At 40.9% G+C, this 18,567-nt stretch overlaps 1 protein-coding gene across 1 annotated transcript in view; it reads right to left on the reverse strand.

The window, feature by feature from the left end:
• The window catches only part of GNS (glucosamine (N-acetyl)-6-sulfatase), a 32,891-nt gene that overhangs the window by 11,472 nt on the left and 2,852 nt on the right, over positions 1-18,567 (reverse strand). Inside the window, exons 3-10 of the mRNA XM_054025634.1 lie at positions 17,878-18,084; positions 16,796-16,861; positions 16,245-16,343; positions 10,101-10,268; positions 3,678-3,760; positions 1,288-1,406; positions 396-499; positions 72-173 (exon numbers count right to left, since the gene is read on the reverse strand). Of these exons, the coding sequence (XP_053881609.1) occupies positions 72-173; positions 396-499; positions 1,288-1,406; positions 3,678-3,760; positions 10,101-10,268; positions 16,245-16,343; positions 16,796-16,861; positions 17,878-18,084 (948 nt within the window). The remainder of the gene's footprint in view (positions 1-71; positions 174-395; positions 500-1,287; positions 1,407-3,677; positions 3,761-10,100; positions 10,269-16,244; positions 16,344-16,795; positions 16,862-17,877; positions 18,085-18,567) is intronic.

Raw genomic sequence — 18,567 nt, forward strand, 5'->3', positions numbered from 1 at the left:
CACTCTTAAGAATAATCTGTGTGAGAGTAATCTGCAAATTGCTTGGTTACTAATCCTGTCTGAACTCTTACCAGAAGCGGCAACAGTGACATCCCATCCATCTGTGTCTTGTTTATGTCAAACCCTGCGATATCCAAAATAGTGGGACCCAAATCAATGTTTGCAACCAGCATCTGGATGGTGATGGGAAACAAAGTGTTACTGACTCACAAAAAGATTAATGTTCTTAAACTGTCAAGTTTTAGTGTCTGTCTGAACAAGAAAGTGAAGTCCCTTTATACTACAGAACACTAATGTGTTGCTAGACCCCTTTGCAGCATATATGTCAGACACTGTCTGATTACTACAAAAGAATATGAAGACCTATATTACTGCACCTTCACTTATAATCCTACCTTGTTTGTCTGGTTTGGTTTGATGCCTGGTCCTCGAACTAGCAATGGAACTTTAATGTCAAACTCATAGAGCTGCCGTTTGTCTATTGGCAAAGAAAATTGTCCTAGAAAACATTAAGAAAAGAATGAGACACCATTTAATTGTGGTTTAATTTATAAAAAAAAAAAAAAGAGGGCTGCACGACTCAGGATCTGGCCTTTGATGAACAATGACTTGTTCAATAATATAATATATGTGGCGATATACCTATCTCAGAGCTGGAAGAGACCCTGAAAGGTCATTGAGTCCAGCCCCCTGCCTTCACCAGCAGGACCAAATACTGATTTTGCCCCAGATCCCCAAGTGGCCCCCTCAAGGACTCACAACCCTGGATTTAGCAGGCCAATGCTCAAACCACTGAGCTATCCATCCCCCCTTAAATAGGTCCTTTATCTTGACCTTACATACACAGACCCTCAGTCCATATTCACCCACAGATTTCCTTTATTTCAGTCTATTACTGTAGTCAGATTCTGATGCTGTACAAGTTGGGCCACTTGTACAACTTCAAATCTACATACAAGACGACAGAGGGCAGCTCTAACACTGAGAAAGGAAAGAGATGCTATAATGAAATTCACCAGTAAAAATATCTTGGTATTTCAGAGCAGGAATGAAGGAAAAGTCTATATTTATACATATCATTATTACGTTTTAGGGACAGAACACCACTTTATAAAATCCAGAAGATGGATGGCACTGTAGGTTTGCAGTCAATTAGTTTAGCTTCATAGCACCAGAGAAATATAATTATTGTCTTCATTTCACAGATGAGTAAATAGGGGCAGAAGTTAGATAACTAAGATTTCACCAAAAGTTTGCAGCAGAATTGCAAAGGACAAGTATACATACCAGTATGGAAGCCATTGTCTGAGGTATAAAAAATGTAAGTATTATCTAGCTCTCCAAGCAATTCCAGTTTCTTCACCAGTTTCTCTATCAGATCATCTACTGACAGTAGTGTTTGCCATCTGTATGGGAGCAAAAAGTGTTCCAATTAGTATTAGTTGCAAATGGGCATTTATATTAGGCTACAAATTGATTTGGACTTCTGTTATGCACTGTAGGCATATCATGTCTATCATCACAAACTCTGGAAACAAACCAAACATATAGCGAGCTCCATTTTATAGTATGAGCTGCAGCCATTCTAAAAGAGACACAGACCTTTTGTTTTGTCTTATTCTCCTTTTGTTGGTTTTACTCTGTAGTGCCTGAAAGGTCAAAATGCAGATTGCATTTAATCTTATCTAGAAGTAGCCACAGACCATTTCTGAAGTAATGCAAACTAGCATGTTAGCGTCACAATGTTCTCCTGCAAGGTCACCATTTTATAAAAGCAGAACTAAAGTGTTCCTAAAAAGTATGTCATGTTTTAAAACAGTTTCTATATGAGGTGATCTTTTCTGCACAAAAGAGTAGCAAGGTCTATCCACTTCTTCATATTGCTCCTGCAATCCCCAGGATCCATTATTCGGATGCTACTAGCCATCTTCTCAGCAAGCAGACCTCGTGATTGACTACTCCTGTAACAAAACATATCATTTTTCTATCTCCACAAAGTGCTTAGATTCATTACTTCAGATTAACCAGTCAGATTTTATTATTGGGTTCTGATGTCTCCCAGCATGCACTCAGTGTTTGATTTAAGATTAAATTGAATAATTTTACCAGTATGCTTTATAAAGCAATGACCTGAAAACCAGCTCCAAGTTTTCCTTCTCCAAGATACCAAGCTCTACCCTCTCAACATGTACAAAATACAGTTCTACTATTTAAAGTAGTGTTAGCATTTGTTTGTAACCCTCTTTAGAATTAGAATTTAGCCTTACAGCAAAGATGGAGAATAAAGGGGAGACTAAAAAGCTTACTTAAACTTACACACAGTAGTTAGCTATGCCTTCATATTGTGCATTTCTTAGCTGCTGTTGCCATCTGTAATGTATCACAAGTAGTAACTGAAAAGTGCCCTAAAATATCACATCTCCCTCTATAGAGAGACTACCCAAGAATCCTATAAGGTTCACTCTATGCATCCGAAGAAGTGAGGTTTTTACTCACGAAAGCTTATGCCCAAATAAATCTGTTAGTCTTTAAGGTGCCACCAGACTCCTTGTTGTTTTTGTAGATACAGACTAACACGGCTACCCCCTGATACTTGACACTAGACAGATCAGCTCTGAAAACAGGTAAATTGCTTCATTAATTACCAGTGAATTTAAAGTAAGGTTTTACTCTGATTCTTTGCCAGTGAATTGTGGAAGAATTCTGAGTTCTTCTGAAACAGACCGAGAACTGTGGGAAGGCAGTGGAGGACTATTAGCATTTATCATCACTGCAAAGTGCACCAGTTACCAGGCCAAGTGAAAGCAGAACCCGGGCTCTAACTCACGGTCCCAGCTATGCCAGGTAGCCCCAGTTAAAAGCACCATTAAACTTGTGAGAGAGGTGTGTAGGTATGGGAACAATACCGAGATGCTAACTCTGCAGAGGAGATCTATGTATGGTATATCCAGGGGGCAGTTCTGCTGAGTAAGATACTCTTGCTTCCACCACCACTTGTTCATTTTTTACTTAGCACTACAGAGCCAGTACAGCTAAAAGGAGGATGGTTCCTAAGTTTCAATCATTCACACTTGTCTAAAAACTTACTGAATTCAATGGGACTGCTCAAGTGCAAAATCAGAACCTTTATTATTGACAGTATTATACAAAGAGGAGAGAACAGACTCAGATCCAAGGTTAGCTGGCAGGGGAGCTAAACGTTAAGATATTTTCTAACTTGTTAACTAAGTACATTTGATATGAAAGTCATTGAGAGAATGAATTCTCACACTGCCTTAAAAAAAAAAAAACCACAACCAAAAAACAGATTAGATCATATTAGTCTACTCATTTTGACAACGTGAATGCATTTTACTATCTCTCATGCACTAACATTCAGAGAAACAGTAAAGAGACCGAGCAGGACTTCCTATGTCTCTGTATGTTGAATGACAGTAGCAGTTAGATACAAGGGATTTGTATGGTCTAGCAGACTACTTATAAGTCTGCCTACCAAAAAAGGGGTGGGGGCATGACTCTACAGGCAGCACCCAGAAAATTACTGCAGGTAATTTAACTCTTATGATGAGACCTGTTACCCATTTTAAATTAGCTCATTTTTGTTTTCATCAGAATAGCCTCTGGGCTATTAGTCTTGCCAGGACACCTATTAAATGGTCTCAAGCAGCAGTTCCTACCTTTTTCTAAAAGCATCATCTAGAAACTGTATTGAAGAATTAGTCATTGGAGTCTTTGCTTGCCTGATTAGCCAATGCTTGTCCTAAAAAAGAACACATTAAGATTAGCACAGAAACAACATAAAATGAGCTTTTTTGTTAAGTGCTAAATCTTCAATGAATTGTTAATTGCAATAGTAATAATTTGAGTGAAGTATTTGCATTATGAAGTATTTACATTAAAATAGAGTAACCTGTCACTTTAATAATAGAATCATAGAACTGGAAGGGACCTTGAGAGGTCCCACCCCGATCTAGTCCAGTCCCTTGCACTCAAGGCAGGACTAAGTATTATCTAGCCAGGGGTGGGCAAACTCGGGCCACATCTGGGTGAGGAAATTGCATGCAGGGCCATGAATGTAGGGCTGGGGCAGAGGGTTGGGGGGCGGGAGGGAGTGTGGGGTGTTGGAGAGTTGGAGGCGTTGCAGTGTGCAGAAAGGGGCTCAGGGCAAGGGGTTGGGGTGCAGGAGGGGTGTGGGGTGTACAAGGGGGCTCAGGAGCTGCAGGGGACGGCGCCTGCAGGCGAGGGCAACACGTGGAGCCCTCTGCTCCCCACTCTCCCAAGGGCTGCAGGGATGTGGTGCCGGCCGCTTCCAGGAGCGGCGCGAGGCTAGGGCAGGCAGGGAACCTACCTTAGTCCCGCGGCGCCATGGGGTTGGCAATCCCGTGGGCCGGATCCACCCTATGGGCCATAGTTTGCCCACCCCTGATCTAGACCATTCCTGACAGGTGTTTGTCCAACCTACTCTTAAAAATCCCCAATGATGGAGATCCAACCACCTCCCTAGGCAATTTATTCCAGTGCTTAACCACTCTGACAGTTAGGAAGTTTTTCCTAATGTCCTCCCTTGCTGCAATTTAAGCCCACTGCTTCTTGTCCTATCCTCAGAGGTTAAGAAGAACAATTTTTCTCCCTCCTCCTTGTAACACCTTTTATGTACTTGAAAACGGTTATGTCCCCTCTCAGTCTTCTCTTCTCCAGACTAAGAACCCCCCGCCCGCCTTTTTTTTTTTTGTTTTTTTTTGTTTTTTTTTTTTAAATCTTCCCTCATAGGTCATGTTTTCTAGACCTTTAATCATTTTTGTTGCTTTTCTCTGGACTTTCTCCAATTTGTTCACATCTTTCCTGAAATGTGGCATGCAGAACTGGACACAATACACAAGCTGAGGCCTAATCCGTGCAGAGAAGAGTGGAAGAATTACTTCTCGTGTCTTCCTTACAATACTTCTGCTAATACATCCTGGAATGATGATTTTTTTTTTTTTTTTTTTTTTTGCAAAAGCGTTATACTGTTGACTCATACTTAGCTTGTGATCCACTATGACCCCCAGATCCCTTTCTGCAGTACTTCTTCCTAGGAGAGTCATTTCACATTTTGTACGTGTGCAACTGATTGTTCCTTCCTAAGTGGAGTACTTTGCATGTGTCCTTATTGAACTTCATCCTATTTACTTCAGACCATTTCTCCAGTTTGTCCAGATCATTTTGAATTTTAATCCTATCCCCCAAAGCATTTGCAATCCTCCCAGCTTGGTATCATCCGCAAAATTTATAAGTGTACTCTCTATGCCATTATTAAAATCACTGATGAAGATATCGAACAGAGCCAGACCCAGAACCAATCCTTGCGGGACCACGCTCATTATGCCCTTCCAGCATGACTGAACCACTGATAACTACTCTCTGGGAATGATTTTCCAACCAGTTATGCACCCACCTTATAGTAGCTCCAGCTAGGTTGTATTTCCCTATTTTGTTTATGAGAAGGTCATGCAAGACAGTATCAAAAGCCTTACTAAAGTAAAGATATATCACATCTACTGCTTCCCCATATCCACAAGGCTTGTTACCCTGTCAAAGAAAGCTGTCAGGTTGGTTTGACACAATTTGTTCTTGACAAAATCTATGCTGTCTTATTTATCACCTTATTATCTTCTAGGGGTTTGCAAATTGATTGCTTAATTATTTGCCCCATTAGCTTTCCAGGTACAGAAGTTAAGGTGACTGGTCTGTAATTCCCCAGGTTGTCCTTATTTCCCTTTTTATAGATGGGCACTACATTCTCCCTTTTCCAGTCTTCTGGAATGTCTTCCATCTTCCATGACTTTTCAAAGATAATTGCTAATGGCTCAGATATCTCCTCAGTCAGCTCCTTGAGTATTCTAGGATGCATTTCATCAGGCCCTGGTGATCTGAAGACAACTAACTTGTCTAAGTAATTTTTAACTTGTTCTTTCCCTATTTTAGACACTGATCCTATCTCATTTTCACCGGCATTCACTATTTAGACATCCAATCGTCACCAATCTTCTTGGTGAAAACCGAAACCAAGAAGTCATTAAGCACTTCTGCCATTTCCACATTTTCTGTTATGGTCTTTTCCCCCTCATTGAGTTCAAGTACAGGTGGGAGTTAGACACAATTTTCCTCTTAGATCATGTACCTCGAGAACTAGGACAGCAGGACTGTGTAAGTTTCTGCTCAGTTTGAGAGGGACCCTACAGTGTATGTTCACATGGCATCTAGCAGCAAGCCTCCCAGCTTGAATCCACTGATGTCTGGTAGCAGGGCTTGCACTAGCATGCGAAGAATAGCTGTGCAGACATTGTGGCTTAGGATGGAGCTTGGACTCTCAAGCCCAAACCCACCCCAGGCTATTTTTAGCACTAGCACAAGACTGAGGCTCACTACCAGATGCAGTGTAGACATACTCACAGGGAGCAGAAAGTGCCTGGTAATCACTTTAGTGGCCTAGGAAAGAGAACTGTGAAAAGAACTCTGCCTGGAGAGAGAGCTGGGAAGGATAGCCGTTGCCTGGGGAAGACTCTCTGGACTGACACCAGTGATGATTCTCTACCTGACAAGGAGACAGGAAGGAGTCCTGCAAGGGTGTAGTAGAGAACTGCTAGAAGAGGCCTAAGAGATTAGCAAGAGGATAAGAAACAACTTTAGGATAGTGGAGCAGAGTATTTTTGGGCTTAGAACCGATTGCTGCTAAGGCCTTTTGACACTACCTAGAGTGGTGGTGCACAAACCCCCTGCACTGAAGGAAAAAGACTACTGAGCCCCTGCAACAGGAACAGGAGGCAGACCCTGGTACAAGGAGAGAAGGTGAGCCCAGGCACTTAGGGCTGGAGACTATCAGGGCCCTGCCACAGGGTGAAAGGATTTTATAGCTTTTCATTTGGACTTTTAACACTAGAAGGAGAAGGCCTCTTGCTTTGACCAAAAGGCCAAATCATCCTCCCAGCCTGACCATTTTCAGAGGCGAGAAACTGAGGTAACAATCATGAACCTGACTAGGACAGGTAAGCCACACATTCAAGCAGCCAGAAACTCCAGTCAGAATTGTGCTTGTACACGCGCGCACACACACACACACACACACACACACACAAAATTGGCCCTGAAAAGCTTGCTATCCAAAACCAATCCTAATGAAAAGTGAAAGAAAGGGACAAAATCAAGTGTCTACAAGTTATGTAAATTTACACTTTCAGTTTCAAGGTATAAAGCAACTGAGATCAGCAGAGTTGATTACTTGTTATCCCAAACACCAGCCTGGATTTGGCTTGAGCAGGGTCTTCTCAGTGGTAGAACTTCACCTTTGCAAATTCCTCCCCTAGACGCAATCGGAGGCTGTAAGAACTCCTAAATCCTTTTTATGAGTCATGTAATTATGACCATTTAGATTCCCCATTTCTCTATTTTTGCCCAGACTGGGGAGGATTTGGTGTTGGAGCGTGGGGCAGAGCTAATGAATCCAATTTGTAACTGAGTTAAATTGCATGCAGCACCCATGTACCTTTTTGGCAATTGTTCTGTTTCTGTTATTTAAATTAAACACCTAAATGCTTGAGATTTAGCCAAGCAAGAAAGCCGATTTAGGATAAGTAAGACCAAGTACCTAGTCTGCAGTTACAGACTTGACCAAGAGAACTAAAGATTTATTGAGGAGCTGAAAGTCTTCCTCTTGTCCTGCAGTACTCTGCTCTTCTTAGTCTTACCCCTCCAACCTATTTATGAATTTAGGCCACATTTACAAGATTATTACTTAATTTAACTGAGCTTAGATTAACCAATAGTGAAGGTGAGGGAGTGGGAGGGTCCACAAGGCCTCATTACAACACCCTGTTGCAAATTAAAGGAATAGTCTCACCTATTACAGTTCTGTCAATATGCATTTGACTGTTGAGGACCATATGCAGCTGTTTCATTTCAGTCTCTAGCTGGGACTAGGGCTATGTCTACACTACAGCCTATGTTGGCAAAACTTATGTCCCTCAGGGATGTGAATATTCCACCTCCCCACCCCGAGCAACATAAGTTACACTGGCATAAGCGCTCATGTGTACAGTACTATGTCAGTGGGAGAACTTCTCCCGCTAGAATAGCTTATGCTGCTCACAGAAGTGGGTTTTTTATGCTGATGGGAGAGCTCTTCCCCATTGGCATAGTGTCTTCACCAGACACACTGCCGCGGCTCAGCCATACCGCTACAGCTGTGCCACTGCAGCGCTGTACGTATAGACATGGCCTAACATTTCCTTCTTCCCCTGTTGCGGAATCCTCAATATCTATAGATGGAGTAAGTGCTGTAAGCATCAAGAATTAAGAAAATCCCTATGGTTTTCCTTGTGCATTGCACTGCTATGCAGCCAAGTGCAGAGGTTTTTGCACTTAAGGGCAGCTCCCACACTATTAGCCAATCAGCATTGTATTTTTTAGCTGGTTATGACCAAATAACCGCTTCTAGCTTTCTATTTTTAAAGCACACAACCACTGTAGTACCTAAATCCCAAATAAAACTAAGGATCTTTTTATGGAAAAAAGGTGATTCTGCTTCCTACTGCCTGGTTTAGACACTGTTATTTAGCATAAGCCACTGTCTTCCCTCTTTCTATTCACGCCTCCATCATTATCAAAGGACTTGCAAAAAACTGGGTTGTACATCATGCTCTGATCAGTTAAGCTTGGAGTCATTTTAACCCCTTCTAGTAAAGAGTTCCATGATCTAGAGCCCTTTGCCTTTTGCCCTTGGGCTCCATCAGTCACAATAGCCCCAATGCACACAGATGTCACTGGGTTGCAAACAGTGAGAAAGTTTGAGATTCCATATAGCCCACTAAGGTTCTTCAAGATTTGGACTGGGATTTTGAACCAAATCACAGTTGAATGTATATCTTTGCCCAAAAAAGCCTCAAGAAGGCATCAACATGTCTTACTAACTGCCATTTATATGGCCTTCTCCTTCAGCCACAAGTAGAACAAACTGCAAACATCTAGTATGGAGCTGACCGTGATTACTGTGGCTGGCTTTTCAGATAGGAGATTGTAGCCATTCTCAGCTAAAGTGAAAGTATCTTGTCACACTCATTATCCATGTGTTTTATAAACAGATACTAATTCAGCAAGTCTGACCCAAGACTGCAAACTATCTTGACAACTGAAAGGCAAATATTAAAGGTCAGGTCATTGCCCAGTTACTTCCTTTGAGTGCTTTTGTCTTACCACTGGTTTAAATTCGACTCTACCAAGACAACTGTTCTCATTTACATTAACTTCATATGCTGACACCTGGATGGTGCCACCATGTCTACTGAAGAGATGATAAAACTTGATGTCAACAGCATTTGGTGGCATTGGGACCTATGATTCATGACTTAACCAAGAGGTCTTCTAAATAGTTTGGTAAAATTGATGACTGGTAACGTTTTCCATTAAAAAGGGAGTGATTTGAGTCTCTTTGGTAGAGACAACAGTGCTCATCAACACCCATATCCATTGGCCACTTGACAGAGCAACTTAAGGCATTTCCCTCTTCATTCTGTGTGAAATCTATTTAAGGTGGCACTCTAGCTGAACAAGTTTGCAGATTATGGAAGCACATCATTAGAGCTTATGCACGTGAGTGATGATTCTGGCAGAATAAAGTTCTTAATGGTTTGGAAGCTGAAGGTAAAATGTCAATAAACTTAGTAACAATCATAATTTCTATCCTATTGCATAAATTCACTCCAAAATTAAAGAAACATTAAGTTCTTGAATCTTAAAATACAAGTGTGTAGCAACAGGTGTTTATTATTGAAGGTCAGGATAGCCAGTCTCCTATCACCAATAGGGTTAGAAAAATCAAGTTTTTAAAAGGATTGTGATCTTAATCTCAGATGGCTACATCAGATGTTTCACATAAGAGTTGAAAGATGAAGATCACAATCCTTTAAAAAATGTGATGCTGAAATCAGATGAGCACCAGAACAACATTAACCCATTCTTCTCACCACTTAAACTTCAGTGTGTTACACATGTAAATCAGACCCACTGTCTAATTATTTCCACCAATTAATGTGGTAATATGTTTGGATTCTTGCAAATCATCTTACCTTTCCATGAATGTTAAAATTGCCATTTCTTGGTGCACTGACATTCTGGAAGCTCGTTTTATATTGAGGCGCAGGTATCCAGGGAGAGTGTGGTGCTGGAGTGGAGATCATCATGAAGAAGGGTTCAAAGTTAGATTTATATTCCAAGAAATCCAAGGACATATTAGCCTGCATACACAAAGATAGTTGTTTAAAAAACTCTCCAACAATAGTCATAACAAACCCTAATGTTAAGCTGTGAAAACTGTCCGAAAAAGTTAAGACTAGAAGTGTCTGAATACAAGAAGTGCTTGTAAACTATTTTATAATCTCGCTGATTGAACTTTTACAACTGTTTGAAGTAGAATGTGTGGTAAATCAATCCCAAATGTTCTGAGTTACTTATAAATCCTATTTCAACGTAAGATGTCTTTTGTCCTTCACCCCTCTAATTGCCTCAGACCTTCATGTCATTCAGAGCTGGAAAGCTTGATGTAAAGAATGACTCAAATCTCTCATCTCACTCAGTCCTTGTATTGACAGAGCTCCCTTTCAAACCCTGCCTTCACTTACATTTTTTTTTTTTTTTTTTTTCATACTGTCAAGTACAATTCCATTTCATGCACTTCCTAAATCTTTCTACATTTCAGGGGATATAGGATCCAGATCCTGAATGTATTTTTAGATGAGAATTTGACAGTTTGTTCTCCTCAGAAGGGAGTCATTCTGTTGGTCAATGTTTCATTCCCTGCTCTACTGCTGCCAACTTATTTGTTACATTCATCCTCCAAACACGCACTAGTTTGATGATCCACTTTTAAAAAAAAAAAAAAGAGAGAGAGGTGATTAGGGAAGAGGCACCAACAGGGTATAGCTTTAAGCTTCATTCACTTGTGCTGCTCCATTTGATCTCCCTCACCAAGCCACTCATTTTCAAGTCTTATCTTGAATACTTCCTGTTCACCTTAGCCTACATGTGACAGCAAATCTCACTTACTATTCCTTTCAGCCCATTACTGTAGCCTTCCCTTTGCCAATCATTAGAACTAATCTTCGTACGTGCACAGTTACCACTTCCATCTCAGTTCTTCCCTATTCTAGTCTCATGTTTTTCCTTTTCTGCCTGATTAGTCATCCAGCTCTGCAGCGCTCTCTATTCTGCCTCTGAAGCAATGGACTTTAAGAACTCTACATAAATAGATTGTCTATTGCCCATTTGACAGAAGCTATTAAAATCAATTCTGGATTTTGTGAGATTAGAGGCCTACAGGACCAATGAGAGACCAACTCCTGTCAAAGAGGCAAATACCGCCGCTATTGACAGAAGACTGGTATTTGGTAGTCTGGTGCTATACGTGACCACATTAATATATTCTCATCTTCCACGCAGTTCAGGATATGTCAATACATCCTCTGAAGTCTGTGTAGTGAAGCGCTGTTTTTGTCAGTCCAGAGTCCTCAATGCTTAATGGCCAAAAGCAACAAGCTAGCAGGCACCAACACTTAAGCCTTTTTCATAATCACTAACCCAGACAAGGTTAATTTGAAATATTTAACATTAAATCACATAGCATGTCAATACTGTTGTAAAATGCTCTATACCCTTTCAGTATCTTTGGTATACCTTTGGTATAGGTAGGAACTGAAGCATCAGTCAAATGAAAAAGTCCAATTCAATTACATCACATGAAGGCAGACAACTAAGTATTTTACAAAGGTATCGACAGAGAACTGTCCTGAGAATGTATAGCAGGGCAGGAGGGTTCTCTTCACATAGATAGTTAGTAATCCTATGTGATTTATTAGGCATCACAGAAACTTGATGGAATGATGACAATCAATGGGACACAGCAATAACACGGTATGAAATATATAGGAATGAAAGAGTAAGTTGTACTGGTGAGGGAGTGGCACTACATGTGAAAAAGCACAGAGTCAAATATAATAAAAAACTTAAATGAATCAAACTATCTCAATCTCCATGGATAGAAATTCCATGCTTGAATAATAAGAGTATAGCAGAAGGAATATACTACTGAGCACCTGACCAGGATGGTGATGGTCATTGTGAAATGCTCAGAGAGATTGGAGAGGCTATAAACATAGAAAACTCAATAATAATGGAGGATTTCAACTGTACCCAGTCAATATGGGGATGTGTCACCTCAGGATGGGATGCAGAGAAAAAGTTTCTAGACACCATTAATGACTGCTTCTTGGAGCAGCTAGTTCTGGAACCCACAAGGAGAGAGGCAATTCTTAATTTAGCCCTAAGTCGAACACAGGGTCTGGTCAAAGAGATGAAAATAACAGAACAGCTCAGTAATAGCGACCATAATATAATTAAATTTAATATCCTTGGGGGGGGAGGGGGAAGGAAAAATAGTAAAGAAGCCCACCACAGTAGCATTTAATTTCAGAAAGGAGAACTACACAAAAATGAGGAAGCTAATTAAATGGAAATTAAAATAAACAGTCACAAGAGTAAAATGTCTGCATGGAAAGTTTTAAAAACATCACAACAGAGGCTCAAATTAAATGTATACCCCAAATTAAAAAAAAACAAACAATACAAGGACCAAAACGTCACCATGGCTAAACAGAATAAAAGAGGCAGTTAGATGCAAAAAGGCATCCTTTAAAAAATTGGAAGTCAAATCCCAATGATGAAAATAGAAAGGAGCATAAACTCTGGCAAGTCAAGTGTAAAAGTATAATTTGGTATGCCAAAAAATTTGTCTTTTGCTAGTTTTCTCTTCAAACAGCAATTCCCCCCCCCGTACAGTAGAACCTCAAAGACACAAACACCAGAGTTATGGACTGAAAGGCCAACCAGACACCATGTGAAACCAGAAGTAACCAATCAGGCATCAGCAGAGATTAATAAAAAAGAGCAAGCACTGTACTGTGCCTGTATTTCATCTTAACGGTGGGCACATCTGGGCGGCTGCCCCCACCCCACCTCATGGACAACCACTTACAGCAAGACGCTGGAGCTGCCAGGGCAAGGCAGCCGGAGACAGCAGAGGAGGAGTAATGCTGGGGTCTGCGCAGCTCACACACACACACACCCCTTCCCCCCCCCCCCCCCCCCCCAGGAGGGGGACATGGTTTTTTACCTCCCCCTCTCCAGCCAGGAGGGGGACGCATTGTTTTTACCCCCCATTCTCCCGGCTGGGAAGGGACCACACTGTTTTCTCACACACACGCCCCCTGCTCCCCCCGTCGGGGCTGACTAGGTTGCTCAGCTGCTGCTGAATCCTAGCTTGGAGTGCGAGCTGCTGGATCTGGAGCCTGAACTGTGCTTTGTTCAGTGCTACAAACATTTCAGAGTTACGGACAACCTCCATTCCTGAGGTGTCCGTAACTCTGAGGTTCTACTGTACATCAGAAACAGGAAGCCTGTCAAACAGTCAGTGGAGCCACTGGATGATCAAAATGCTAAAGGAGCACTCAAGGAAGACAAGGCCATTACAGAAAAGCTAAAGGAGTTCTTTGTATTTGTCTTCACTGTAGAGGATATAAGGGAGATTCCCACAACTGAGTCATTCTTTTTAGGTGACAATCTGAGGAACTGTCCCAGATTGAGGTGTCAATAGAGGTGGCTTTGGATCAAATGGATACATTAAACCATAATAAGTCACCAGGACCAGATGGTATTCATCCAAGTGTTCTGAAGGAACTCAACTATGGAACTGCAGAACTACTAACTGTGGGATGTAACTTATTACTTAAACCAACCTCTGTACCAAATGACTGGAGGATAGCCAATGTGATGCCAATTTTTAAAAAAGGCTCCAGAGGCAATCCTGGCAATTTCAGGCTGGAAAGCCTAATTTCAGTACCAAGCAAATGGTTGAAACTACAGAAAGGAACAGAATTATCAGACACATAGATTAATACAATTTGTTGGGGGAAGAGTCAACAGGGCTTTTGTAAAGGGAAATCATGCCCCACCAATCTCTTAGAATTTTTTGAGGGGGTCAAACATGTGGACAAGAGTAATTCAGTGGAAATAGCCTTTCAGAAAGCCTTTGACAGGGTCCCTCACCAAAAGCTCTTAAGCCAACTAAGCACTTATGGGATAAGAGGGAAGGTCCTCTCAAGGATGAGTAACTGGTTAAAAGAAAGGAAATAGGGTAGGAATAAGTAGTCAGTTTTCAGAATGGAGAGAGGTAAATAGCAGTCTCCCTCAGAGATCTGTACTGGGACCAGTGCTGTTCAACATATTCATAAATGATCTGGAAAAAGGGGTAAACAGTGAGGTGTCAAAGATTGCAGATGATACAAAATTACTCAAGATAGTAAAGACCAAATCAGATTGCGAAGAGTTACAAAGAGATTTCAAAAACTGGGTGTCTGGGCAGCAAAATGGCAGATGAAATTCAGTGTTGATAAATGAGAAGTTACACATATTGGAAAACATAATCCCAGCTATACATACAAAAAGATGGAGTCTAAATTAGATGTTACCACTCAAGAAAGATCTTGGAGTCATTGTGGATTGTTCTCTGAAAACATCTGCTCAGTGCGCAGCAGCAGTCAAAAAAGCTAACAAAGTTAGGATCCATTAGGAAAGGGACAGATAATTAGATAGTAAATATCATAATGCCCTTATATAAATCCATGATACACCCACACTTTGAATATTCTGTGCAGTTCTGCTCACCCCATCTCAAAAAAAGATATTTAAGAAACAGAGAAGGTACAGAGAAGGGCAGCAAAAATGATTAAAGGTATGGGACAGCTTCCCTATGAGGAGAGATTAAAAAGATTGGGACTGTTCAACTTGGAAAAGAAACAACTAAGGGGGTGGGGAATATGATAGAGGTCTATAAAATCATAAATGGTGTGGAGAAAGTGAATAAGGAAGTATTGTTTACCCCTTCATACAACACAAGAACCAGGGGTCACCCATCAAATTAATAGGCAGAAGGTTTAAAACAAACAAAAGAAAGTACTTCTTCACACAATGCACAGTCAACCTGTGGAACTTGTTGCCAGGGGATGTTGTGAAGGCCAAAAGTATACCTGGGGCAAAAAAAGCATTAGATAAGTTCATGAAGAACAGGGTCATCAATGGCTATTAGCCAAGATGGTCAGGGATACAACTCCATGCTCTGGGTGTCCCAAAGCCTCTGACTGCCAGATGCTGGGACTATATGCCAGGAGATGGATCACTTGATTGTTGCCCTGTTCCAAGGTTCGCCAACCTGTGGCTCCGGAGCCACATGCGGCTCTTCAGATGTTAATATGCGGCTCCTTGTATAGGCACAGACACCAGGGATGGAGAGATGGGCGCCAACTTTCCAGTGTGCCGGGGGGTGCTCACAGCTCAACACCTGGCTCTGCCCCCACTCCACCCCTTCCCACCCCCTCCCCTGCTGTGCCCTCACTCTTCTCTCCCCTCTGCCCCCACCCCGATCCTCCTGCATGCCACGAAACCACTGATCGGCAGGGCTGGGAGGTGGGGCAGGGAGGGGAAAGCTGATTGGGGGGGGGGGGCTGCTGATGTATTACTGTGGCTTTTTGGCAGTGTACATAAGTAAATTCTGGCTCCTTCTCAGGCTCAGGTTGGCCACCCCTGCCCTGTTCTGTTCATTCCCTTTGAAGCATCTGGAATTGGCCACTGTCTGAAGACAGGATACTGGACTAGATGGACCATTGGTTTCACCCAGGATGGCCATTCTTAAGTTCTTATGTTAATAGAGGTCTCTTGAAATCACATATATAGACATACTGTAACATCTAAAACCAAATGAGAGCTAAGTTAGAACTCCGTTACAACAACAGTTGGCTGAAGTGAAGCATATTCTCTTAGGTCTTAAGCCAAATTGCCATTTCACAGGTTGGTACTTGTTCTAAATGGAAGTCTATGACCTACCAATCAGCAATATTTTGGTCAAGCACCCTGAACTACCACTGAAGTCAGTGTTCACCTCCAGATCTGGCCCTTGGCTAACAGCTATCTAACAATTTCATTTCCCTATATTTGAATATACAACCTTGCCCTCTTTAAATAGAGCTGGAATCTTGCTTCACTGGTTATGCCTGAAGTAAAGACAACACCAAGATTAGGCAATATCCATTCAGTAACACAGCCAGGCATAAAGTAGCGTTTGGTCAGAAATGGAACAGTAATGCAGCTGTTGTGATGTTTCTTACCAGTACATCTGTCAAGTAATCTGCACTGTAATTCTCACCATGCCTTCGTGCTTTTCCATTTACTGAAAGAGTGTAATTATAGTACTTTGAATTTTTTTCCTATGAGAAAAGAATATATCATTTAGATATAGAAAAAGACAAGAATCTACTATTTCATTGACCACTTTAAATAAAGTGAGTTGTCAACAAGTATTTGTTAAGCCTGATTTTATCAAACAATTTGTCCTATTGAAGTATTTGTAGTATGTGCACTGCAAAAGGCCTACAAGCTTTGCCTTTTGTAAAACCAAAGTGATTCTATACTATAATAATGGCAAGTTTTCCTTTGTTGAAATCAGGTTTTCAGATACTTCTTTAGAAATAACTCATCAACATCAACAGCCTCCTTACAAAGCTGAGAAAATGCAACACACTATGAAGGAAGGGAATTTCCTCTTTTAGTTAACAGAAGCATGCAAAAAGCAGACCGGTTCTTAGATTGAGCACAATTAAGCTAGATTTACTTTTGTAAAGTATCTACAACTAGGTATTTAATAGGAGCTGTCACATACCAAAGCATACCAAAAACTCCATCCAGGAGGAACATGGCCTATTCCCCCTGCATCTTCTGCTCCATACTGGAAAAAAAAAGGAAAAAAACAGAAAGTAACCAAGCACAGTCTCAGATGTGACTGAGATATAAGCTATATTTAGGGGGGGTTGTTTTCTTCCACAGCAGCCAGAAATGCAAAGGCCCAGTTCTAATCAGATAAACACACACTGACTTGTACGACATACAAATACTCCTACATTAAAAGGTTGCAAAGAAAGGCGATACCAGATTTACAGTTGCCCATGCAACATTAATTCTATTCCCTTGTACATCCAACCTGTGCACTGAACTATACAGGAGTCCTGCAGAAAAATATAGTATATCATATTAAAGACTATTAAATGCATACACATAGTGGGGCAACCTTAAATCTGTTATTGCCTAACTTTTGAATGCTCGACTTTGCAAAATGTTCTTTTAATTGTTTGTATGTAATTTTTTAAAGGGAAAAATTAAATTGTATACAATTAACAATTCCCTCTCCAACCCGCAGATGTATAATCAGTAGGGGATTTGAAATATTCTCTTTTCTCTCCCTTGCCAGAACCTCCTGGACCATGTGGTTTCTATGATATGGGGGGGGGGGGGGAAGGGGAACCCAGCACATGACCTAACCACAGAAGTCCTGTCCCACATCCCTTCCCCAAATATAATCCTCAAATTCTAGTACTCCTAAAGTGGAGGACTAAACTACTGACTCTCTCAACACGTCTGTTAGTCTATAACGTGCCACAGGACTCTGTCGCTTTTTACAGATCCAGACTAACATGGCTATCCCTCTGATATTTGACTCTCTCAAGACTACCTATTACATGGATGTGATACTTTGGCCAAACTAAGCTGAGAAAAGTTAGGTTGCATGTCTTATTTCCTCCATTCCTTTAACAATTCTGAGAAAGGATTTTTCATCTAAACAGTAGTATTTTAAATATTATGGGGGTTTATTTTATCTACAGAAATAAGGACTAAGACTTGATTTCACAAAGTTATTTTCAGTACAGGCAATTCACTTGTGTAACAGCAAATATGAGTAAGATATACCTCATTTAAATACTTCCCAGCAAAGAACGTTTGATAGCCACACATGGACTTGAGGAGAGCTGGGAAGGTATATGGTTCCTGTATTTTCTGCCATGATTTGCTGCTGCAGTTTCCCTCCAGAGTGTTATTGACAACATGATGATTATGTGGGTACTTCCCTGTTAAGATGCTGGCTCTGCTGGGACAGCACAATGCACTGGGCACATACTAGAACACAGGATGAAAAAATACAAATTGTAAATTGACTCGTTGAGGCAAAAAAAAAAAAAAAAAAAAATCTAGTTTTTAGCAAATAGCAAAAGACATTAAAAGATATGCAAATAAGTCACTCACATCACATAGATCAGATTACTCCCATTTATTTAGGCATATAGAACTACCACCCAAATATTTTTATCAATTAGAGGTTGCACGTGGGATTGGGTTTATATTTTCTGTAGAGTTTACAATTTAGAAAACGCATGTTATACACACAGCAGAAAGCACTAGTTATTTGAGAATGAACAGTTATTTAAATACTACTTATTGTAACAATTCCAGTAAACAAGAATGGGGAACCATTAGTCAATTTTCAAACCTGTACAAAGCCAAATCTTTGAAAGATTTCCTTATTAGTTTACAGCCAAAACTTTCATTTTCTAAAAATATTCATTAAATTAAGTGTTCTGAAATGGTCCATCCCAGGCACAG

The sequence above is a fragment of the Malaclemys terrapin genome, chromosome 1 (assembly GCF_027887155.1).
Source record: "Malaclemys terrapin pileata isolate rMalTer1 chromosome 1, rMalTer1.hap1, whole genome shotgun sequence".
Taxonomy (NCBI): Eukaryota; Metazoa; Chordata; order Testudines; family Emydidae; genus Malaclemys; species Malaclemys terrapin.